The sequence below is a fragment of the Thamnophis elegans genome, chromosome 1 (genome assembly GCF_009769535.1).
Source record: "Thamnophis elegans isolate rThaEle1 chromosome 1, rThaEle1.pri, whole genome shotgun sequence".
Classification (NCBI taxonomy): domain Eukaryota; kingdom Metazoa; phylum Chordata; class Lepidosauria; order Squamata; family Colubridae; genus Thamnophis; species Thamnophis elegans.
In genome coordinates this window covers 115,669,678-115,695,646 of record NC_045541.1, presented here as the reverse complement: position 1 = coordinate 115,695,646, position 25,969 = coordinate 115,669,678, and the positions used below count along the sequence as shown (strand labels likewise).

Genomic DNA, 25,969 nt, shown 5'->3' with positions numbered 1-25,969 from the left:
TTAAAACAAATTACAATAGATGTAAACCATTTAGTGTATCTGATTCATATAAGGATTTTTTTAGTTAAAAAAAGAGGATCTTGATATCCTGAGTAGACCTGTTACAGCAGAATTTTGTTTTTAAATATATCACTCCAAGAAGGATATAATCCATACCACGCTTATATTTTACCTTGAAAATACTCAAATTTGACAGTTTTACCTTACTAAAGTTAACTAAAATAAAAATAATAACACACTCTTTTCAAGGCTCTACTGCATACAAGTTGTTCCATTCCAAGCTAACCTTTGTGCTTGCATTCTGATATGCTGAAGCCTGGGTGAAAAGCAGTATATTTATTATAAGTCTTTATAGAGATCTTTGCACAAAACACTATTTCAGTGTGAATTATATTGAGAGACCTCCATAAAGGTATAGAAAGATGTTAAATCTCAAATAGTATGATAAACATTTCTAAGGCAATGTGCCTTATAGATACTAATAAGCTGGGTGTCTTCTGTCAGATTTACAGAACTGAATGAGAATTTAGAATCAAATTCAGAAATTTCAGCATTAAGGAACTAGTAGAGGTATTAATATAATTTAAATATTGTGAAGAATCACTTGGGATAGATATGTATCTTCAATTATTGTTACTTGTCTATAAAATATTCTAAAAGTATAAAAGGCTACCATTATTCTAGGCAGCACCTGATGGTTTAGTTACATTGTATTTTCCATCTCAATGTTCTGTTATGATACATTTAGGCTTCTTGTAGCAGATAAGAGGTTTAATGCATTAGTCTCATATAGACATGCCTCATTTCAAATTGCTTCATATTAAAACTATTGGATGTTTATGGATAATACAATCACCTTTTAAAAAAACACTCATTTTTAATCAGCCAGAGACATTTTGAAGTGTAAGACTTTTTTACAGGACATGCATACATAGTCATCCTCAGGTTTGAATACAGGTAACACAATAGCATTATACTATTTATACTCTTCGTTGTAATCACAAATCAAATCAGACTTTGAACAATTAGCAAAAATAGATTATAAATCTTCAAGTGTTCAAGTTGAAACATGTATTTTGTGGCCCATTATTATTACCATTGACAGCCAGTTTGGTATAGTGATTAAATTATCAAGCTAGAAACTTTTCGGGCCAGCCTAAGATATAAAGCAAATTTTGTGTTAATTTTCACATAATGATTTGACATATATTGAATCAACTTGAATCTTTATTCATATTAACAATGGATTCTTAAGATTCTATTTCAATAGAAAGGAGCTGTGATTCTGGTAGCATTCTGAGGTAAGTGGTATTTCCATTAATTAAGCTATCTTTGCTTTGGATACAGCAAATTATTAGAGGCTTCAGAAAATCCTCTGGTAATATGCTTTGCTTCAAAGTATGTATTATTTAAACTATGATTCCTTTAAAGTATTTGTCATAAAATATGCAATTTTTCAATCATACTGAAGCAGCATACAAACAGCACCAGTTTAAATCTTCAAGATGGAGTTGATTCTATACGAATATTTGAAGAAAAGTGCTCTGCTTTAATGTGGCAAGTATAATAAACAAGAAAATATTCCAAATACTTTACCAGAAAAAAATGTGCCACAAATAACATCTTCCTTGCCTTCCTGTGGATTTTTCTTGTCCTATCCTTGCAGTTGTAAATATTTTGTTAGATAGTCTAAAACAGGGATGTCCTACCTTGACAATTTTAAGACTTGTGGTCTTCAACTCCCAGAGTTCCCCAACCAGCCATCTTGAAGTCCACAAGTTAGACCCCCCTGGTATCAAAGATGAAACAATGTACTCTAATTTTAACATTAATAAATACAAATTTACTAAATTTTACACTATGGTGTGTGTGTATGTAAACATTTACATACACATACACTATACACATAGACACATTTACATACACATACATATGCAACAGTGTAAAAACTTGTAAAATTGTGTCTAACTTTTATTAATATTAAAATATTAGTAATATTTTTAAACTATAACTAGTGTCAGAGGCAAAGAAGTCTGCCCTTGGGTCTTGATTGAAATCATTCAGATTTGAAGCATAAATTAGGGTTGCAATATAGCGTATCCCATCTTCTGAAGGAATTATGACCACTACACACAAACTATTGATCATGTACATTCAAGAAATTTGACCCTAGTAAATGATCAGCATATAAGTGTGATAAGAATTTTTTTTGTTTTGTATTCCTGAATTTCTTTATTCTGGTCTATTCTTTTGCTCCTATTTTATGCCACCATAAAATATGATAATGTTGTGGGGAGTTAAAAGATTCTGCCACATGTTGCCATATCTGGCCTGAGATCTACAATATGTTCATTTATTTATTCATTTACACAATTAGTTGTGCTATATAATATACAGTAGAACATTGCTAATAATGGAAGATGACATGTTTAAAACTTTGCTACTCAGAGTGTTGCGAAATTAAGTATGGAAACTGAGTTGGCATTATGTTCTCATACAAGGCTCACTTCCTGTACACCACTGTAGTAAGTGGCTGTTCTAGATTGAATGGTTCAATACAGATATAGACAGTAATTCAAAGATTGCAAAAAAAAAAGTGACCTTTCCTAAGAGGTCATGGTGCAGTTGTTTTGTCATATGGGTTTAACTTGCTACTATTCTCCTGGCCGTTTACTTTTCATTTTCATGGATAGATTATCTAATGTGAGCAATGTGTGAATAATGATTAAACATAAACAGTTTTACGGCAGAAATCTGATATATGTATATGTGTATACATCAGTATACACATCCTGACAATGCTTAGGAACCTTATGCATAGCTAGTGAAGTGTCCAAAATAACAGTACATTACACAGAAATATAATCATACTTATTTGTTGCTAAAATATTTAAATATACAATTAATTGATATTTACTATCTAAATACTTTTGATTCTGATTTTCTGATTCCCTAGATTTAAAATATTAAACTTTGATGTTTAAAAAATAAGTCTAATAATATTCAACTGTTTTATATTTATTTTATGGGCTTGACACTGCATTCTAAAATATTTTAAAAAGGAAAATACAGGCAATCCTTGATTTACAACAGCTCATTTAGTAACTACTCAAAAGTTACAATGGCACTGAATAAAGTGACTCATGGCTATTTTTCACACATGACTGTTGTAGCATCCCTATGGTCACATGATTCAGATGCTTGGCAACTGAATCATATTTATGACGGTTGAAATGTGCCATAGTCATGTGATCATTTTTTGTTACCTTCTGGCAAGGAAGCCAGATTCAACCATATTACCATATTACTGACTTAACAACTGCAGTGATTCACTTAACAACTGTTGCAATAAAAGTAAAATGGGACAAAACTCACTTAATAACTATTTTGCTTAGCAACCAAAATTTTGAGTTCAATTCTGGTTGTAAGTAAAAAATTGTATACTCAAGCTCTGTTAATAGGGATATGGTGAACCCAACAGTAATTGGTTGGATGTGCTACCAAGAAATAGAGCAAGCAGAAAAACAACCATATTTATCCATATTTATTTCATCACTGTAGAAAGGTTTATTAAAATGCTGCATTACTTATTACTTATTCACAGATCTGCATTCTTCTTTTCAGCACCAGTTCCATTTTCCAGAGAGGAAAAAATATTCTTTTTCATAGCTTGTTCCAATTTACATTATATCCAAAACTATTTTAGAGGAGTTCCATTAAAAATAAACTGACAAATCTAGTCAATGTTGTTTGCATGCTGAATGATTTTTATTTAGAACCAGTTTATAAAAATAAAATACAAAATAATTTAAAAACAGAACTCAAAACATTTACAAAAACTTGATATGATACAAATGGGGTAAAATAAATAACTACATCTTTATGTACAAATGAGCATTATAAAGACACCATTGTCAATACCTTGTTTCTGAGCAAAAATGGTAAGACATCTAATCTGAACTCTGAACACAAGGAAAGAAAAGTTTGAAATTCTTGATGCTACTAGGTTACCTCTCCAGAATATTTTTTATCTCAATGCATTGTATTATCCTTGAAATAGTATTTTCTGAATAAATAATGGATGGCTTTTCTAATTTTTTAAAAAAAGTCAGACTGTTGAGAATTTTCAAATTAATATGGTCACCCCTGGCTTTGAAATTTAATTTTAATTTATTTGGATTTTTATTTATTTGCAATAAAGAAGGAAAAACATAAAACATAACAGGCCATGAATAATTCACTAATAAAGGGAAAGATTTAGATATTCACTTTCTGATCACTGAGGAACAACATGCAACCGGAGGTTAAGAAAACCTGTCTAGAGAATCCGAGGAGCTGTGTAACACATCCTTTTTAAAGCAAATTTTTACCTGTTAACACAGCATTAATATTATTCTCCTTTGTACTGGTCCAAATAGCTGAAACACTTCAGATCTGAGACCTAAGCTGTTACTTTGCAAAGGAGAGAAAAATGGGAAGGGCTCAGTGGCTCCCACTTTATGCCAAAGTGAAATGAAATACTTGAATATGAGCACACAAAACAGACACAATTCAGCAAAGATCAATACACAATGGACCATTTATGTGTTCCCTGTTCTGCTCCAGGATGGAAAAGGTCGCTCCATATTCTTTGCCCCTGAAAATTATTTCTACCTAGCAGCAGCAACTATATACAGGGGAGAGATACTTGTTTTAGCACTATACAGTCTGTCTTCCAGGCTTTAAGAATTTTTTTTTTTTATCAAATTGACTTTCCTTAATTCATTCTTTCAATTATTTTAAAAGGAAATAATTTAGGAACTTTTGTGCTAATTTATGCCAAGCTGAGAAACCACAATTTAGTGGGATGAGGCTATTGCTATTATTCTCCTTGTTTTGTTTCTCCTCTCTGAAGAATAAATAGGGAGGGGAGAATCTTCACTAATTCTTCTCTTCCAGTAATATTCTATCTGACCCTCAATCTTCTTTTGCTTTCCCCAGTTTTCCAACAGAAAGAGTGTCCTGCATTAGTCAATTCTGGGATAGTCCTGCTGGCAAATTATAGTCTCGACCTAACCCAATATTCCCAGTGGAAAATTAAGGCAAAAAGCTGAAATTTAAGATGAACAAAAGACAAAAAATATCAACGCAAAGTTCCTGTTTACTATCTAAGAAGTAAATTTAAAAATTCACATACTTTGATAAATTTTGAAGAAATTTCTTTTCAAATGATCACTCCCATAAAGTGTGATGATGAGCTCTTTTTACTAGCAAAAACAAGTATTTTGAACTGTAATCTGAGCACAGAGAATTGTGTGAAAATTTGAGATATAAAGGAGTATATCATAACTTAGATTCTCTCTGTATCCCATCATAGTGTTTTCTACATTTAAAATGTCTTTGGGATAAATTATTGCAGTAGAAAAGGAATACTTTTCTTTGAACTGTCTATAAGCAAGCTGAACCTGTTCATAAAAACAACTTGCTTATCTAAACAACCACAGAAGTTAAACTCAAATATTTTCTAGTTTTAAGAGTTTGCCATTATTATTGTTTTTCTAGTTTTAAGGGTTTGCCATTATTAGTGTTATTAAAACAATGATAGAAACCAATTAATAGTACTAGAGTAATGAAAATATCGCTAAATTTTAAAAAAACAAGACCAGATAGTAGTTCTTATTGTTTCTTTCTCTCAACATACAGCCTATTGCATTATAATTATACAAATGAGTATCTGAAATAGAACACAAAAATTGTAGAAAAAGCAGCATTACATGTGTATTTCTGTTCATATGAACATTGTTAGTCAACTGGTTGTTAAAATGCATGCAGACTAACAAATGTCTCCATACATTGGACTGAGCCCACCTATCTCCTTAACCTGTTTTCTTAAAAAAAAAATTGGCAAAGCAAAAAGATTATACAAACAAGAACTATAAGCATGAAATCTAGTGTTTTGCTTTATATTTAATATGCATTAACAGAAGAGATTGTGCAGTCAGATTATCTAGTGGGGTACACAATCAATTCAGGGAAGTATCTATTAGCTATTATTAGTCATGACTCATAAACAAAGCAGACAATATATTATAGACATGGGATCTCATTCATCCAAGTTGCCTCTGAGGTGTTAATGCAGTTCGCAGAATCTGCATGTTTTCCTCATGACTTGCCTAATGTAGGAATGACCCCTCTACACCACAGCAGCAAAATTTATGGTACGGTAAAAGAAAAGATAGCAGGGAACGGACATCATGTTGGATTCTCTTATGGCTGAATTAAAAGGTGCTCTTGAAACTTAAAAAACCTCTTAAGACAGGATGGTTAGAGGATCCATTCTCTAAGCAAGACTGGTACTAGAACATCAATGCTACCTAAACAGAAGACTGGATTAACCTTAATGTCAAACATTAAATGATCATAACTAGAGAAGATAGCATAGCTAGTAGAGCATAGTTGACAACATACCAGCTAAGACTAACCATCTAAATTTTCCATTCTAAATCGTATGTAAAAAGATTTTTCTCTCTAAGATATAAACCAGTTGTCCTTATTTTCCACATTAAGATATTCAGTAGAAACAGATAATGTGAAAACAATATCTTAAGATGATGGATAGATTTTGAAAAATGCAGGCACTCTTTCACACTTTTAAGGGTCTTAAAAAGTATATATTCTATATCATTCAGTATCCATATATTAAAATTATTGTCCTTTGTCTTCTGGAAACTGCTTTTATATACACGGATTACTATTACAGATTAGACAACTGGCATTGTTTATATTGTTTATATTTATTGCAGGAAGCAACTGAGCTATTAGAGAACTACATCTATCCAAACTCTAAGAGCAAAGACCTATAGCTCCGATTAGAGCAGTCCTACTTGAAGAAAAAGATGACCAGCCAAATATAACTTCTGAACATTATCAAGAACAAAATGTCAAAGCATTTTCTTGACTTTTAAGAAACCTAAGCAAAGAAGACTACACTTGGAGCTCCATGTTTTTGATACAAATACAATATAAATGGACAAATTATCTCTGATGCAAAGGTAAATGTATCTGTTCTAAGAGTATGCATTTGGCTACAAAGACATTACAGATGGTAAATTTCAGCTGCTTTTGATTCCATGCAGTATAATTACACTGTAGACAAAAATATGATGTAAGGATTAATGTGCCTACAATGTACCTTTAATTCTAAAAAATTATGCCGCCACCACCCCCAACCAACCCTCAACAGTCTTGCAGGATTTTTTTTAATTCTTGATAAAACCCCAGGATAATGTCAATCCCTAAAGCAGTAACTTTTCAGCACAGCAGTAACAGTGCCAGAGCCCGTATATCAACATCTGATCATTCATACAACAGAGCAGGTCTGAATGAAAGTAGATGGTGCTCTCACTTGAGTTCAATTGGCCAAATGTTCTATGAAGTCTAAAGAACGAATAAAAAATAACATTTCTTATTCTGGCTCAAGCTGTGGAGGGCAGGACTTGCTTATTCAGATTAAACCATGCATATTAAATGTCTTGTCTTTAACATTAATCTTGAAACTTACTATTCGAGACAAACTAGATTAATACATTCTTTCTCAAAGTTACGAGCACAATTATTTTATTAACTAAAGGTATTGTAATCAAGATTAACTCACAATACTTTTTTGGTTTGCTTCCTGAAGCAGTAAATGTTGCGGAAAGAACAATGCACATTAGTAACAAAATCATTGATTACTACAGAAAGATGAGAATGATGATAGCAGTCTATTACAATAATTTAAAGCTTTGTTAGTAAACCATTGGTTTTCTAATAACTATTAGGTTATGTTTTGGCAGAATGACAACCTAAAAAGTGAATCCACTCAATACATTAAAAACACATTGACATTAACCTGTGCTTTCCACAATGACCATTTAGTCTGGAACATGCCTCCTTGCATTTCTACAACATGGAAAGAAATACAAATGATTTTAACATAAAAGAATCTGAACATTACGGTAATATTGGGATACATATACCATTTGTAAGAGAAATGTATAGTATTTCTACAACATTCTTTTTGTTAATGCATAGAGTAGATATTGTTTTGTCCCTGACAGCAAAGCATGAAAATAAATCTTTGGGATATGCATCTCCATACATGCAAGGGAAACTGTTCTTACAATACTGATGCTCTGGACATATTTATGAAGAAGTTACTCCAGGGATTTCTAGAAATATTATTCCTTAGATGTAATGTAAAATATATATATATATACCTTGCAGATTATGCAAATAATTTAAAAATGGTTATATGTAAAGGAAGGCTTTTTAAAGTTGGATTTGAGAAACCAGATGAATTGATATCAATCCCCAAAAAGGAATTATAATAAAGAAATCATATAGCTTTGTTGTTTCTTATATTAACTCAAATTATACAGCTTCACAATACATTCCCTGGAAGCACTTATTGGAAAAGAGCTGAACATGTAGAATATTTCAAGCACCTAAGTTATTGAAATAACGTGCTTGCTGAATGTATCTCTATAGAGCTGATGTTTTTAAAAAAACTGACCTTTTTTACTGTCAGTATCCTAAAGAGAGTGTCCCTGCACTGTTGCAACAAGTAGAGAACAGGGGTAAAAGCTGGCAAGGCAAGAGGAAGAGAAATTCTTGACTTTTTTATATAACACATATCTATTTATCACCAACAGTATCATGACACACACTTTAACAGAAAAAGTTCTCATAAGGGATTAGAAAAATACAGAAAGAGGATGAAAAGACAAAATCAAGACCCTACACTGACCTTGGTTAATTAAACACATAGTTTCTCAAAGTCCTTCCATTTTATTCAGAATTGTAAAAGTGAACTGTCAATGCTGATACGAAACACTGAATTGCTGAGCAACTCCGTTTTGAGTACTCTTTCTGTTCTGAACTGAGCATGAAAAATATTCAGCTTTGTGCATGCCAGCAAACAGGAATAGCAAGGCCAAGGGCATATAATTCAGGCACGTAACTGAAAGAATACAGCATGATCTGTGGTCCATAATTTTACAAATGTAATGGGAAAATCAGGAAAGTATATAGAAGCATATATGTGTATGTATGTATATATTTATAAATATTTATAATATATAACTTACTCTAAGAACATGCAATTATTGGTATAGCACCTATTATACAATATAATACAACAGATCTTTTAAATCATTCAGTTTCTCAAAGTATAGCAAATATGCTCCAGTTAGTGCATTCCCTCTGTAGTGCTTGAAACCTGAATGAGGCTACGATTCCACGCTGTGCTACATTACTTATGGGGAAAAATACATATTTAAGAGTAAAAAATTTCCAACACATTCTGACAGAACAAGAGAATTCAGTGCAGCTTCAATGCAGCATTAGAAATGTGTTAGCTCACAGAAAAAATGTTCCCTTTTTTATCCAGAGTTACAATTTTGGCAGCAAATAAAATAACATTAAATTAAAAAGAATTTGTATTGGCTAAGGCATATGATGACAACAACAAGCAGATCAGTAATTTCCAAAGTTTCTTATGTTTAGCTTCTTCTAATCCAGATCTCCATTTAAAGAACTAGTCATACTTACTTTACATTCTGCATTGTATTCCATTCCATCACTGATTTCTGAATCTGGCAATCGAAATCAATCACAACTATGTTTGGGAAAACTAGAAATTGCCAATCTTATTCAGTAAGTAATATTTTGGGGAAATGGAAGACTATCTTTAAACACAAGTTTTAGTGCCCCCTTTTCCATATTTCAAATCAAGCACATTTTTGGAGGAAGTGGGAGGGAATCTAACATGTACATCTACACTATGGCAAAATCATGAGCATGCTGCAATCCCCTTTAATAGATATAGCACTATTGGTCAGGTATTGGCTCTGTAGATATTGGGAAATGCATGTTCTACTTTTTTCTATACAATATAGGATTAGAGACTTTAACATTTCAAACACAGTCCTGTAACCATATCCTAGCAAGTATTACCTCCTAGAGAAAATAAAGGATCTGCTAATTTTCTCTAGCATACTTCAGTCACTTTTATAAAGAAGTTTAAAGCTTCAATCTTCTTTTAGATTAAGGATGAAGTTTCAAGTTTAAATCTGTAAACATTTCACCTCTTCTTCAGTTTGATAACACTGGAGATGAACATTATAGTAAAGTTAAGTGAATGAAGTATTTCATAAAAGATAAAAGATTCTAGTTAAGTTTTACACTGGCTCTCTCAGTGATGCCCTGAGAAGTGATTGCATTCTAATGTAACTATAAAGATGTTACATGATCCCAAACCCTTTGTATTTCTACCATAATTTAAGATTATGACTTTTATTTTATAACTGGAACTGGCCCTAGAAATTAATAAACAGTTAAGTAATCAAACGGATCAGAACCCAAACAGATAATAGAAGCTTTGGGATCTGTAAATATAAGTACACATTGTTACCTCAAGCTCTTAAAATACAGTGTTGTAATCCTGTGCAATTATATAAATGCTTTTTTTCTTTTGATGAGATAATTATCAATCAAGAAGGAATGTGGGCAATGGACAAAGTGAAATTGTTTCTGAAAAAGGCCAATATTACACAGAAGACTGTAGAATTTTGCTGTGCCAAATAATGTGCTTTTTAAAATCTTTAAAACATAGCAGCTGATTAAACCTTAAGCATAGTAGTGTCCCAGTACATTTCTTTCAGGTTTTATAATTTTCCTTGATGAAAAGTTAGAGTCAGCTTATTGTTTTAATAAATAAAAAGGAAAGAAAAATCATATTAAAACACTAATCTCCCAAACAATATGATTCCAGATGGACTTTCTGGCTGCTCCATCTCCACTCTCCAGCTTCCCTGATCTGCTTGCTGCCCTTTCCTGGGCAATGCCTGGCCACTCCTATACAAAGTGAGCCATATAAATAATTCATCTTAAAAGTTGTTTTTCTCCAAAAGTCAGAATAAATGCTCATCTTTGAAGACGGTCCCTTCTTTTAAATACATAGTACACAGACAAAACATGCATTAAATTGAATGGAGAGGGGGGTTGACACCTGACAAGATTCAGTTCCTATCTGCTAAGTTTATTGGCTGATTTGTTCTTCCCAGTGGGAGGTTTAATGCTAGAAGAGTGATGGCAAGAGCTACTAGATCCTTTCAGACCATTTTTGCTAGATTTGTTGTAGCAGTGCTCTTGTTGACAGGATCTCCTGGAAGATGAAGAGCCTGAAAGACTAGGAGGCGATTTACTCCTTCCAAGATGTGGGGATGAACTTCTCTGCTCATGGTGTGGCCTTCCACCCCGAGATGGTGAAGAACTGGCAGTACGGGGCAGAGAAGAGCTCCTAGGGGAGGCACTGGGACTGCGTCTGGGAATGACTGGGCTTTTGGGTGGAGTCTTGGGGCTATGTGGAGATCCTGGACTCTTAGATTGTGAAGGGCTTCGTGGTTTTTGAGATCCATTCTGAAGGATCTGAGCCAGGCGGGAGATCAGGTCTGAATCAGAACTGCTACTTCCTAGCACTTTGTACCTCCGCAACCTTGAAAAGAAAGAAGAAATTTGTCATTTCTGCATTCTGTTCTTTAATGCAGGATTTGTCATATTACATATATTTTATGCATGTCTATGTTCAACTTAAGTTAGGCTTTAAAATGTTTATATTACATTAACAGTCATCTCACAACTAAATTACTGCAATTCTCTTTACATAGGGCTGCCTTGAAGACAATTCAGAAGCTACAGCTGATCTAAAATACAGTGCACAAGGAGTAATAGAGATCCTTGTTATGTCCATGTGTCATTGCTGCTTTTTGACTGCACTGGCTACTAGTTAGCTTCCGGATGAAATTCAAAGTTTTGGTCATCATCTGTAAAGCCTTTCCAGTTTTCAGCTGTTTCTGCTGGTCTAATATACTTGGGCAGAATGAATATGCTCCAAGTCCCTTTAGTTAATGCTGTCATCTTGTGGGAACAATGAAGCATTCCTTCTCTGTTGGTTCATGCTCTGTGGAAACAGCATCCCTGTTAGAGATACATAAGGCTCCCACTCTTCAAGTATTCCAGAAGTCTCTTAAAACCTAATTCTGTTCCTGGTTATGCTGTTTCTTGAGTCCAATGTTTTTTTTTAAAATGTTATTGATACAATCTTGTTCAGGTGGTCCTGTTGCTTATTTTTATATTACCTAGAATCTTCTTAAAGTTGGGAAACATTAAAAACTAATAAATTAACAGGAAAGAAATCTTTATAAGTCATCCCATATATGAATCTATATAAGCTCTGTTAATTTGATGGGTAGGAAAAAGGAACAAATATTGTTAGTACAATAAGGACACCACCAATATGTTATGATTTTCTTGTTGAAATCCAAGAAGCACTTTCTCAAATATTATTTGAACACAAAAAACAACATCATTATTCAAAACTGATTTTTAAAGTTTAACAATCTATACTTTTTAAGATTGTGTTAACTGGAGCTTTGTGGTTTATTTTTGACATATTTTAACTGTTTTCTTATTTGCTTATATTTGCAAATTTTAGTATAACTGATTTCCTATATCTAACTTTTTATCTATATAAAACTTTCATCTAACATGCAACCTCAGTCTGTATTATATACCTATATGATATACCTATAGAGAAAGCTGTTAAACAAGACTGTCCACTCATTCCCTTCCTATTTATTTTTTACATTAATGATATTATAATGTTTATGGAATCACAGAGCTTTTTTTCTCGCTCATAGAAATAGATGCAAAATCTCAATTCTAATATATACTGATGACATGACTCTTATCTCTTGCACCAAAATTGTCTTTAAAAGACTGCTGGTCATTGCCTGAATATTGAGAAAGAATAAAACTGAGGCAATGAACTTTGGCACAAGTAACATGGAAAAAACACAGTCAATTAACATCCACAAATATAGCAATGTTCTTCCTTCAAATATCTAGCACCTCCTTCTGCAAGTGGAGGACATATGATATATTTATTGTTCTGTTAACTGCCTGATGTACAATAAGACTTATCCTGAAGCTTTTTTTTAATTAAAAGGAAGGCAACTTGTAACCACATCTGAAATATTTCAGGACAAAGCTCAGATATTACATGGAATGGGGAATATGAAGGCTATTGCCTCAGTTGAAAATAGTCCAAAACAATGTCTTCCCCCTAGGTATTCTGTTTCCAGTCTAAGGATGAAAGTAGGTCTACCCTCAATCTCTGTTAAGACTCCATCTTGCATTGTCAAGGTACTGTGAGAAATTATAAAGCTTTCAACAATCCTGCATATTTAAATCCTGTTATTTGCATTATATGGGTGGGAATCAATGGACCAAACTTTTGTCTCACATACTATAATTTTTCTGCCACTTGTTACAGAAATGAATTACTCAAGCAGAGAAAATTTAGAAGTTGACTCTCTGAAAAGGATACCAGTACACATGGTACTGTAGTAATAGTCCATTCAGATTTTCATTGTCCACCATTTATAAAAAACATAGAAGCCTTTCTTAGTATAGGTAGTTCTCACTTAGTGACTGCTTCAGAGAGCAACCTGAAGATTATGAAGTAACTTTGTGACCAATGCCTGCATTTATGACTTTTGCAGTGGGTGTCTCTCTCTCAGCCATGTATTTACCATTACAGTCAGCTAGTACTCATTGTCTTGTGTAAAATTGTAAGCACAGAGATGATCACATGATTTTAGTATGGTTCCTTAAAGAGGACTATCTGGTTAATATTCCCAGTCTTCCACTACAGAAGGCTTTTACATTCTACTACTTACAGATTATGCCTGTAGCATATCTTAAATAGCGCTTGTGCAAAACAGTCAATGAAAAAGCACCTTTGTTCCTACGGTGCTGGTCAAGTGGAAGACATAATTCTATAATGAGATTAGGAAGAAAACACTTATAATGTACCTAAGGAGTTGGAGGCAAAAGAACTGAATGATCCTTTCCCACATGCAATTCTACTTATTAGCAATCAGGTGGCTACTTTTGTTATTTAGTTTATGTTATTCACAACACTTATATAGCCACCTATCTCATATGATGATTTTAGGCAGCTCATAACATTCCATAAAACATACTTAAAAACACACCCTTTCCCCCATATCCCAGATCAAACATCCTCATAGTTAAATCTCCCATCCGAGCCCAATGGTCAAGGAAAGAACCATACATATGGGGGAGGGCCCTCTCTGTTGCAGCTCCAGCCCTCTGGAACGACCTCCCCGCTGAGATCCGGACCCTTACTACCCTCCCGGCCTTTCGTAATGCTACTAAGTCTTGGCTGTTCCGGCAGGCCTGGGGCTGTTGAAGTATCCAGCCCCACTTTAATTGTGAATGTTGTGGTATTTTACATTTTGTATTGTCTTATTTATCCCCCTTCCCTTTTTTATTGTAAGCCGCCTGGAGTCCTTCGGGAGTGGGCGGCATACAAAACCAATAAAAAACCTAAACATCTTCACAGCCTTCTGGAAAGCTTAAAGGGCGGAGGGCTCTCTGATCTCTGATGGCATTGTGGCAAACACTGAGGTGGCCATTGAAAATATTTAAGAGATGGAATATGGAGCACATTCAAACTATCTAAACTAGTAAGATAAACAGATAAGCTCAGGGATAAACTGTCCTCCAAGTAACCAGGCCTTGTGCTATGTATGTCTTTAAAGATGACAGTCATCAAGAGTCACCTTATCCAGGAGATGGGCAGCATATAAATTTGATAAATAAAATAAAAAGTAATAAAATAACCAGCACTTTGAATTGAATCCAGAAAGCAACTGGAAGCCAGTGCAGTTCATGCAGCAGTACTATTGCTGAAATAAACCACAGGACACCCAAAACTGTGCATGCCACTGCATTCTGGACCAATTGCAGTTTCCGTATAATTTTCAAGGAAAGCCCCATGTAGATCACACTGCAGCAATTCAAACAGGAGGTGCTTAAGACATCAGTGATTGTGAGCAAGATCTCCCAGTCCCAGAATGGGTGCAATTGGTGCAAAGGTAGATTTGTCTAAAGGACTTCATGGCCACAGCTGTCACCTGCTCCTCCAGCAAGAACCATGAGTCCAAGAGAATCCCAAATTGCAGATCAAATCTGTGCAGGGGAATATTATCCCATCAAGAGTCAGAAATGTCAATTCTACAGATGCCGGAGGGTCAAAAGCCCACAAACAGTTCCTTTTGCTAGGATTCATTCAGGCCTATTTTTTCCTCATATAGGTCTTTACAGTTCCAGGGGCTGAGCCAGCATCTGAACAGCATCATTTCCCCAGCATGGGGTAGAAATGTATAATTGGGTATCATCAGCATACTGATGTATAATTGGGTATCATTATAATTGGGTATCATCAGCATACTGATCTCTCCCAAGAGTTTCACATAGATGATAAATAGGAAGGAGGAGAGACTTGAGACCTGAGGCATCCCAAATAATAAGGTTCTAGGGCTAGAACCTGTCTTCCCCTACTATCATTGACTGGTAGCAACCACGGAGAAAGAAAGAGAACCACTGCAATTGAGTGTGCCCCACTCCCAGACTCTAGAACTGTTTGATGGTATCAAAAGCGGCTAAGAGGGCCAGAATGGACACACAAACCACATCGTAAACTCTCCAAAAGTCATCCAGGTGCTATGTTCTCTTTTGAGCTCAAAAATACACTTCTAAATTCCAAACTGTAGCACTAGTTTAGTTCAGCTTCATTTTTTGCATGTGGCACATTTTTACGCAAGTTGCATTTCTTTTTATTTATATTATTTTTATATTTTATTTCATTTTAAATCTGTTAAATCTTTTTATTATTGTGTGCTGCCCCAAATCAGGCTCTTATGAGATGGGCAAGCAAGTAAATGTGATAAATTAAATAAAGTTCTACTGTGTTATCATCACAACAATAAAATCATAACTTACTGACTGTATTATATAATATAACCATAGTGTATTTTATTTCTATTTTCTTCTAACTAAGCTACTTTCACTTATTTTAAATAAAACCACATTTTGTTATGTTTGATGTTTGCATTACAGCAAATAGAAAACATAATGTATATACTAACAACATTATCAAAATATGTTATAGTGAAGCTATAGGTTAAATTTTCTGACTATTAGGTACAGCTTTTAAAATATAATTGAATAGACATTGATATTACTGACATACACTACAGATTTCAATACAGAGGGTTTATTATAAAAATAAAAGTGTTTTTATATTCAACTTCTCCACATAACAATAAACAATTCTTATCATCCCCTTAGAATTCTATAACTCAAATCTCAAGACCAAAACGTTTAGAAATTTAGTACCTCATACCCATTTCAGGCACAGATTACAAATGTTAATTCATAAAAACCTTTCCTCAGTTTTAAATGAGGAAAAAATTATTTCCATGTGCTTCCTCCCAAATAATTAAAGCAACAAAGACTGTGCAACTTGTAAGTGTTATATTATACAGCGTGACCCGTCAAAACCGCGGACGACAAAATCGCGCTCGACGAAAGCGCGCATTTGACATCATCACAGCGCGACGAAAAAAATTAAAAATTGAAATAAAAATAAAATTAAAGCAGTTAGGTTAAGGGTTAGGGTTAGGGTTAGGTTTAGGGTTAGGTTGGGGGGGTTAGGGTAAGGTTTTCGCTTTATTTTTACATTTATCGATCACAGCGCGATGTTTTTGTCGCGCTGTGATGACGTCAAATGCGCGCTTTCGTCGAGCGCGATTTTGTCGTCCGCGGTTTTGTGGTGGAACCATTATACAGATGTATACTTCATATCGCTTAGATGTTTGCACTTACCTAACTTCTACTCCAGGCCTTGTTGGTGGCCTTCCTGGGGGTGGCCGAGGAAAAAACTGAGCTGAATTTGAACTGCTAATATTATCTGTAGTAGTCCAAGATACAGGCCTTGGTATTTTGCTCTTTCTGGGTTGAGGATTATTTGATGACAAAAAGCTCTCTTGTACTTGATTTCGCAAATGAGTGTCCAATGTTAATTTGGAAAAGGAGGTCAATACATCTTCTGACAATGGTATGGGACCTGCTTCTGCTGTTTCCGTCAGTGACTTGTCGGAGGCACTTGAAAGGTCACCCAGGAAAGATCTGAGCTGTCTCTTTTCTACCAATAGTCTAACTAAGTCTGTTTGGTGGGCCTTTTTTAGAAGTAGCTTCTCCTTTGCTGAAACAGGAGAAGATTCTGATGAGGAATCTACCTCTTGTGCTAAAACTGGTATGCGACTGTGCCTAGCTACAAATGGTGATCTAACTAATTCTTTTTTGGACTGACTAGAAGTTTCATTCTCTGACATAGAATAGAATAGCTCTCCGTTTCTTTGAATACTTTGCTCTTCTTTTTCCTTTTCATGCAAAATTGTGGCAAGTTTCACTTGCTGGCATTGCAATTCCTTAGCATGATCAATATCCTCATCGTGGAAGCCATTTTCATGTACTTGTATTTCTTGACTTTCCTGTTTGTAAGCAAATAGGTCAGTGCTTCTTGACAGAGAAACGTCTGATGTTTCAGCAGCTGACTGTTTCTGTAATTCCTGTTTTGTACCTTGATTTAGTAAGGAGCAGCTGGCCAAAGGTCTTTGTTCTTCTGGGTCTGTAATAACCTGAGGTCCATCCAAAACAGATTCTGTGCTTCTTGAAGCAGTTAAGCAGGGTTCCTTAATTTGTATTTCAACAGCATCTTCACAAGCAATGAAAGGCTCTTTGTCTTCTATTCCTTCAACAAGATTCACATTTTCTCTTCCTTCTTGTTTCTTCATGTATTGTTCAAGTAAATTTGTTTGGCTATTGTTCTGATTTTCAATGCCTTCATCAATATCTTTATCAAGTGCCCCTTGGTTGCAATCTAATTTGAGAACTAAATCTGTTCTACTGCTGCTAAAAGGCAATGCACCATTTGCCTCAACCAAGGCAGCAACATTCTCCTTAGGGGAGGAAAGTTCAATTGTATATTCCAAAGCCCGAGGATCCCGATCTTTCTTCTCTAGATGCTGTCCATAATGAAAACTCTCAGAAGTAGACTGTGTGGATGCCATTGATGGTCTAGGGATTGTAACCTGTAAAGAAAATATTTAAATAATGAATAAATTATTTAATTTGTTTTTTGACATCACCATATATTATCAAAACAAATTCAAAACAGTAGTTAATTTCTTTTTCATTATATCTTGAATACAATGAAAAATAAGAAAAGTGTTTAGTCCAATTTGGGATCACTTAACAATAGGATGATTGTTTTACTCAAATTATTCTTATCAAAATGACTTATCTTATTACTCTCGCTCTCTAAATCTATCTGTCTTTATCCACATTATTCTATTTGCTCTTGTTAGTCCTTTTTACATGCTTTTAATTTAACTGATATACTTTCATTTCTAAATAATACAATGTAAAAATGTATTTGCAGTCTTCTATTTTACTTTATTTCTTTTTCTTGTTAAAGTTTTAAAGTGCTATAAGGAGACAGGCCTAAGTAGTCTAATCTTATACCTCTTTACTGAAAACTCAACTTTACTTTGGTGTAAAGATATATCAGATTGTAGTTTCAGTCTATAAGAAATATATACATTGGTGGTGCTTAGTGAGAATCATTGGAAACATGACCTTTAAATTCCATAAGCATCAATGGTGTCAAGTCTTTTGACATCATTGTCTTGACATCATTGTCATCATTTTCTGGCTGAATAATCTTATGAACTATTTTGTAGTTATTTCCAACAAGAAATGTTAAAAGAATATACTTAATAACGAACAATTACTATATACAGCAGAAAATCTGATTGATTCATAGATCATTTATTGTTTGTTTATTGTGCTTTAAATGTTTGCCTTTTGTCTACAACATTCATCAAACTATTTTGCATCAGAGCAAAAATAGTCTGTTACATCCTCTACACTTCTCGCATCTGCTTCAGATTATTACTGAATCTGTTTCTATAATCACTGTCCCAATTTGCTTTTGATTTATCTTTCTGCACAGCCTTTCCCTCTACTTACTTCACTGACCTTTATCAGTGCCTTCAACTGTAAAAGTCCTCTCCTTCTGACAGGTTTGTCCCTGTTCTTTGAACACAAAATATTCCTTTGCATGAAAGATATATGACAACTGTATGCAAAATTCCACTGTTAAACCATAAAGGAAAAGGTAATTTAAGCTGTTAACAAATAATAATAATAAAAGGTGCCTATTTAAGGGGAATTCATAAGAAAGTATACAACTAAAGTAAAATATCTGAAAGTAATCCCAGAAGAGATATAACAATGGTAAATGAGGGTAAAATAAGATGGGACTACTATATTGAAAACTTTTATAAAACGGATTACGGAATGTCAGAAACATTTTCAGAAAGAGAACATACTTAAGAATCAACTTTACAAGAAATTGAGCTAATACAGGAACAGACCAGTTGCCAAATAAAAAAGAACAGATTGATTGAACTATTTAAAGCTGTTAGAAGAAAGGTAAACCAGAATACTAGCTGTTCAATGTTAACAATACAAAAAAACCACCATGTCCTGAAAACTGGAAGAGACTGGTGTGCATCTCAACACCAAAAATAGTAAATTCAAAAGAATGTGCAAATTACGAAACCAAGACTCAGCTTTCATATCTAAGACAAGGAAAGTTTTCTTAAAGAACTTCTAAAACAACTACATGAGTTATGCCAGAATATGGATCATAAAACAGTTAAATAGTGAGCCAAAACATTTGATGATTTTTTGAAGCATCTTAACAATTATTAAGAGCTGAATTTGGAGAAACAGAACAGCTCAGAAAAAGTAAGTGAATCAGATGATGCATACTGTTCATAATGTGCACAATAAATGTATGAATGGCAGAATTGGAGGAAATCCCAGCTGGAATGAAAATTGTGGCCTGATACATTAAAAATCTAATATATACCAACAATATCACTTTATTATCCAAAAGTTTTTTAAAAGCTTGTTATGAAAGTAAGAATAAAAAGAAAAATCCAAGATGGATATATTTTTTCCCTCGGGATCAAAAATAGATAAAAAATAGTGTTTTTGAGAAATAAAGAGATTATCTAGGAAGGGATAAAATGACAAATTTAGACAAGACCATGAAGTATAAGAACAATTCAATGATGATAAACACCAGAACATTGAATGCTTTAAGTGCTTTTTCAATGGTCATGTACAAATTTGAAAGTTAAATACTTGAGAAAAAGTGAGAGAAAAAGAGATTCCCTTAAATAACAAATTGAGATATGTCTTGTTTTATGGATTGCAAGATAAGTCAATTAGTCTTGGATAAATAAAAACTATCTATTTCCTTGATGTGATAAAATAGGAGGAAGTTATGAAAAATGTGTAAAGAAAAATATTCACAATAAATATTTTACAAACATCAAGAGGTTTTCCAAGATTGTTGCTCAGCAATGAAATCAAGGAACAACGAAAAGAAAAAGAAAAGGATTGGCCCTATTTAATTTGTGCTCTGGCTCCATTTACTGGCAGTTTGGGCTCCTAAAGGAATGTTGTCCTCAAAAATAAAAATAAAAATGCTCCATACTCGATTTAAACAGATACAAATAGGATAAGAAGAAACAAGGGGAAGAAAATGCCTTGGAAGAAGAAAAGAATAAAAAATATAATAATGGATAGGAATCTGGAAAACCTGATGATTTCATCCAGTATTGGATTCCAATAGATTCTTGCATTCAGAATTCTCATAAGATTTAGTGATTTTTGCAAAATTTCAGATGACGTTAGCTACCACAAAGCATATCAAAGGCTATTTTTTTTAATAGATAAGAAATGGATTTGATTTTAAAAAATTAACATAGCACCAAAGAACTGAGAGGTTACAATATACGTATTTAAATATAGTCATCATTTATTAGTTAAAAACATCCATTTTATTTATTTATATAGAATTGATAACTACACAAATTAGGCACATCCAGGTTTTTTTCTTCTGTTTCAATTCTTTGCTAATTTTTCAAATATTAAATATATATTTTAGCTTTTGTCTTCATATTGCAGTACAGTTACTTTAATTAAAAAGCAAATAATCATTCTGAAAAATTAAGATATTGTTTCTTGTTCGGTTTTGGATCCCATGGCCATTATATAAGATTGTGCAGTTAATGCCCAGGATCAGAATGCTAAGTCCTAAATTATTAAGACTAAGTTTTTAATAATAATTACATTTTCACCATAAACAAGGTAAAAAAGCAAGGGCCAAAAATGTACGAAATCTAGTTCAAGAAATTACTTCTTGCTTCAGAGATAACCTGGCTTATATAGTTCAGTGAAAGAAAATTGACCTTTGGAATATTTTTAAAATCTTTTTATCATTGCTCAATGATATTAAATTAGAAACAAAAATTTATATTGAGAGAAATAGTATTTTATATAAGAAGCAAAAAGTTACATGCAGAAATAAATTTTAGATATGGTAATGTTTATGGTAGGATGGAGTCAAATTAAATGTTAAATGTTAAGCTTTAATGATTAATAATCATTGTAAGTAGTTGCTCTACTAATATAATATGTTATTTTTCTTATGTTAAAATAACATGGATAACATCTATTATAAGACAACTACTGAAAGAAAGAAAGCTTGAGTATTTTGTTCTTAAAGATTAATTGGAGTTTTCCATTTGGCAGTTTTAGTACTACTGATTCAGAGGTGGGTTGCTGCCGGTTCGGCCTGGATCGGCCGAACCAATAGTAGCGGTGATGGGAGGCTTTGCCCACCCACCAGGACGCTTCTGCGCATGCGCAAAAGTGTTACCCGTGGACGGGAGCGCACACCAGTAGTAACAAAATTGGCAACCCACCACTGTAATACAACACAATACAATAGCAGAGTTGGAAGGGACCTTGGAGGTCTTCTAGTCCAACCTAGTCCTGGCTAGGCAGGAAACCCTATACCGTTTCAAACAAATGGCTAGCCAACATCTTCTTAAAGACTTCCAGTGTTAGGGCATTCACAACTTCTGGAGGCAAGATGTTCCACTGATTAATTGTTCTAACTGTCAGAAAATTTCTTCTCAGTTCTAAGTTGCTTCTCTCCTTGATTAGTTTCCACCCATTGCTTCTTGTTCTACCCTCAGGTGCCTTGGAAAATAGTTTGACTCCCTCTTCTTTGTGGCAACCCCTGAGATATTGGAACACTGCTATCATGTCTCCCCTAGTCCTTCTTTCTATTAAACTAGACATACCCAGTTCCTGCAACCGTTCTTCATATGTTTTAGTCTCTAGTCTCTAGTAATGATTCCTATTACTAAACAGATGTCTTGAACAGTATATATTTTAGAATTCTAGTTGTTAAAAGAAAAGAAACATGCAAATGTTTATCTTCTCAATCAATTAAATGAGGCCCTTTCTTTTTTTGTATATGCAACAATCACCTATATCAGTTTTAATTTTAACAGCTTTAATTTTGAGTCTTATTTATTGAAACTATTCCTCAAACTTTAAACTACAAAAACATTCATAATTTCTGAAAAATAATTTTATCTTCTACATAAAAGATCAGTGGATTCACTCTGATTTATTCTGTGAAGATTTTGCTACCATTTTAAAACAGTTTACTTCTTTAAAATGACTCTTTCTCAAAAAAGCTGTATCTCCCAGCTTTCAGTTTTCCTATTCAGACAAATAAACCAAATCTCAGCCCTGCATAGTAATTTGGAACTGTAAAGCTTTTCAAATGACCAACAGTGTAGTTGCTTTGATGAAAATGAAGATGCATTCACCTGCTGGAGTTGTGCTTTTGAGATGTGAATGACAGGGGGAAACTTGTTTCCAGAGGGAATAACAGGAAGTTGCCTACAGGAAGGTGACCAGGAAGAGGAAGAGTGGCTCTCTGCTGATTGATTCCTTGGAAAGCTTGTCACTTTCTTAGGATCCATGTGGGTGATGAAGTGGGAGATAGGGTTCAGGGTACAGAAGATGTTTGGGCTTGAAATTCGTGGAATGGAGAAATGCGACATGTGAAATGAGCTGAGCTGTGAAAATATGGCAGGAGAAAAAAAGAAAATGTTTCAAATATTTAATAAGACCATTTTATTATTCTTTATCTAGTTTTATACATTAGTCTTCCAGTAGTTGATATTTCCAATAATAAGCCATAACATACAAAGACCACTTATTTTATTCCTCTGACTTATTTTCTCATAGGCCACTAATAAAGCAGAAAATTCAGAAAATAAAATAATGCTAAAAGTAAAAGAAATTATTAAAAAATTTGATTGTCTTGTAAACCCTCCCTGACAAAGATAACCAATAGTGAAATGTACTGAATTGGATCCAGGTCTTGCTTCCACAATTGGAAACACTTATTCTATTTATAAAAGGAGAACACTTCCCTGGGCAATATAGCAACGTTTGCTAATTTCCCTTGCTTTATTATTCCCTTATACTTCCCCATAATATTCTTTGTGTGGTGTTGGAAATCTCTTCAGGGAACATTATTCAGGGAAATAAAACCTGGATCCGACCCAATGTTCATTCCAAGTAACGTTTTTTATCAGCTTGCAAATATCATGCTCTACTCTAAACGCATAATGACTATTACAGAATAATAGAACAAAGGACCTGGTTACTTACCTATAATTGCAGTTATTTAGGTAGTTATCTGTGAATCTGTGTGTATGGGTTCTGCACATGCACAGTAACCTATATGGAGCATTCTGGAACATTAAACTTTGGGAAGGAAGCCCATTTCCCTTCACTAAATTCAGCACGTGAAATTAGGATTCCTGCCATTGTCACCTTTTTCAAAGAAGCCACAATACAGGCTAATACTAAAAATGCTGTCCTTGGAACCAGGTTGGAAGGATGGATGGTTGGCATTTGGATTCACAGATGGCCATGTTAAGAATGACAGTTATAGGTAAATAACCAGTGATTTACATACACAGCTCAGTAGCAAGCTACTATGCAAGGAGGTTGGTAAACAATAAAGAAACTGAGAATAAAACTGCCCTGCCAAATTATCCTAGCAAGAAAACAATTCCCACTAAGATCAGACAGCTGTAATAAAGTGACTGCCCAACTGATGTTAAAGAGAGATCCTACTACTGATGAAGCCATCAGATTCAGGGAATAGCAAATCTGGATTTGTCTGTCCAAATTTGTCTGTTCATGTGATTTATTTGGCAAAAAACATTTATGTTGCCTATTACAAGAGAGAAATAAATGTGTATCCTTCTTATACTGAAGTAAGAAATGAAGCTATCTGAATATCAAGCATATACATAACTATTTCTAAGGAATTTAGTGGATTAGAAAAAAAATAGAGGGAAGATCTCTTCTAACCATAAGTGAAAAGGGGAGACTGCTTTCAGCAGGAGGGGAAATGGAGACCATAGACTCACTTTCTCCTTATAGAAAATTAGGTAAGATTCAACTAAATACAAAAGCATAGAGTTCATTAGAATGTCAGGCTGATATGATTACAATGATGAATGCAGTCTTCTGAGAGAGTAAATGAAGAGATCTGGTAGCTATGGTCTTAAAGGGCTTTGATTGTCAGACAGACAAAAGATAAAGTACTGTACAACTTTCACAAACTGCTTCACAGCCAGATGAGAAAAAAACCAAAATTCCTTTAATCAGTTTATGAAGGTTATAACAAGATAAAGTTTCACAGACAAAAATAAAGCCTCCACTTAAGTCACAATAAAAATTCCAAAACACAGCATGAAATATGGAATGGTATCATGGAAAGTTAGGAAAACTGAGGAATCTGTCTCACTTCATCATATTAACTTTTTGAATTTAAAGCTTCCAATCCGGCAAAGACCTGACCTACTGCAACTAAGGATTTGTAGATGTAATCTCCACATAATGAGGGGTTTTGGGGGGGTGGGGTAGGAGGGGGGAATGAGATCTGGGTCAAACTGGCAATGCATTGAAATCAGACAAGGAAAGCTAAGCCAAGCTTAACAAAACTATCAGGATTTGGATACAGAAGCTAGACTAGAACATAACTACCACCTTCTTAAATTTGATAAAAGACTCCTAATGGATGTTATAAACACTGAGGAAAACTTTATCCAAGAAGTTTTGGCTATTTGAAACAGTATGAGGTGTATTGAAAATTGGACTTACAAAGCAGTAAAATCCTCCACAAATGAAAATACTGGTTCCTATATGATTAATTTGGTTGTTTAAATTCACACTAAGGACAAGACAATCTAGGTTATCTATATATATTCTGAATTGAAGAAAGTATGTGATCATTATTTTGACATCCATGATGTCCATAAAAGGCAAAGGTGGAACAAACGAAGAAGGCAGATTCTCCCCAACCAGATGTAGGAACTACAGTCCAATCTACTGCTACATCTAGGTTAACCACAAGAATTAGAAATGTTGGTTTCAAAGCCTATTTCAAGATAGAAGATGCCTAGGGCAGATAATCATGCCAGAAATGAAGAGGTAACACATATTTTGAGGCAGTAGCCAGAAGTGGGCTCTCCTAAAGTGATTTGCAATAGTATGATTCAATGTAACCGCTAAAGATGGATTTGCCCAGCTCTTTATCCTTGGATATGGCCTCCTACAACACAATTAAGCTGTCTTTATAAAATCAAAACATTGTGTAGTTTGCTCAAATATGTTGATAAAAAAAATTGTAGGTACATATAGAACAATGAATCATAGTCAGGAAATTCAAACGGCATGGGAACTTAGAACAGTAATATTGTGAGTAAAGAAGATGGCCTTGAAGGACAGAGAGAACATCTGTTACCAAGGCAACAATCAATGAATGAGGCTAGAGCCCAGGACAAAAAGTGATCTGCAAAATGCCTGAGACAGACCTCCCCCTAATTCACACAAAGACAAAGGAAGCATATTCTGCCTTATAAGGTTAATATCAGATTTATTAAGTAGAACACACTGAAAAACAGATGCTATGTAGACTTAAATCTACTTTTATTAGAATAATAATAATAACATAGTCTTGCAAATTTGAATGTGCTTTCTTTCTCCTCCTTTT

At 34.0% G+C, this 25,969-nt stretch overlaps 1 protein-coding gene across 2 annotated transcripts in view; it reads right to left on the bottom strand.

Annotated features, from left to right (window-relative positions):
• Window positions 1-4,393: 4,393 nt before the first annotated feature.
• Window positions 4,394-25,969, bottom strand: part of TTBK2 (tau tubulin kinase 2) — a 71,646-nt gene continuing 50,070 nt past the window's right edge. For both annotated transcript variants that reach the window (XM_032228931.1, XM_032228939.1), the window contains exons 14-16: window positions 22,719-22,970; window positions 16,777-18,044; window positions 4,394-11,515 (exon numbers count right to left, since the gene is read on the bottom strand). In XM_032228931.1, the coding sequence (XP_032084822.1) occupies window positions 11,047-11,515; window positions 16,777-18,044; window positions 22,719-22,970 (1,989 nt within the window). In that variant the 3' untranslated portion in view covers window positions 4,394-11,046. The remainder of the gene's footprint in view (window positions 11,516-16,776; window positions 18,045-22,718; window positions 22,971-25,969) is intronic.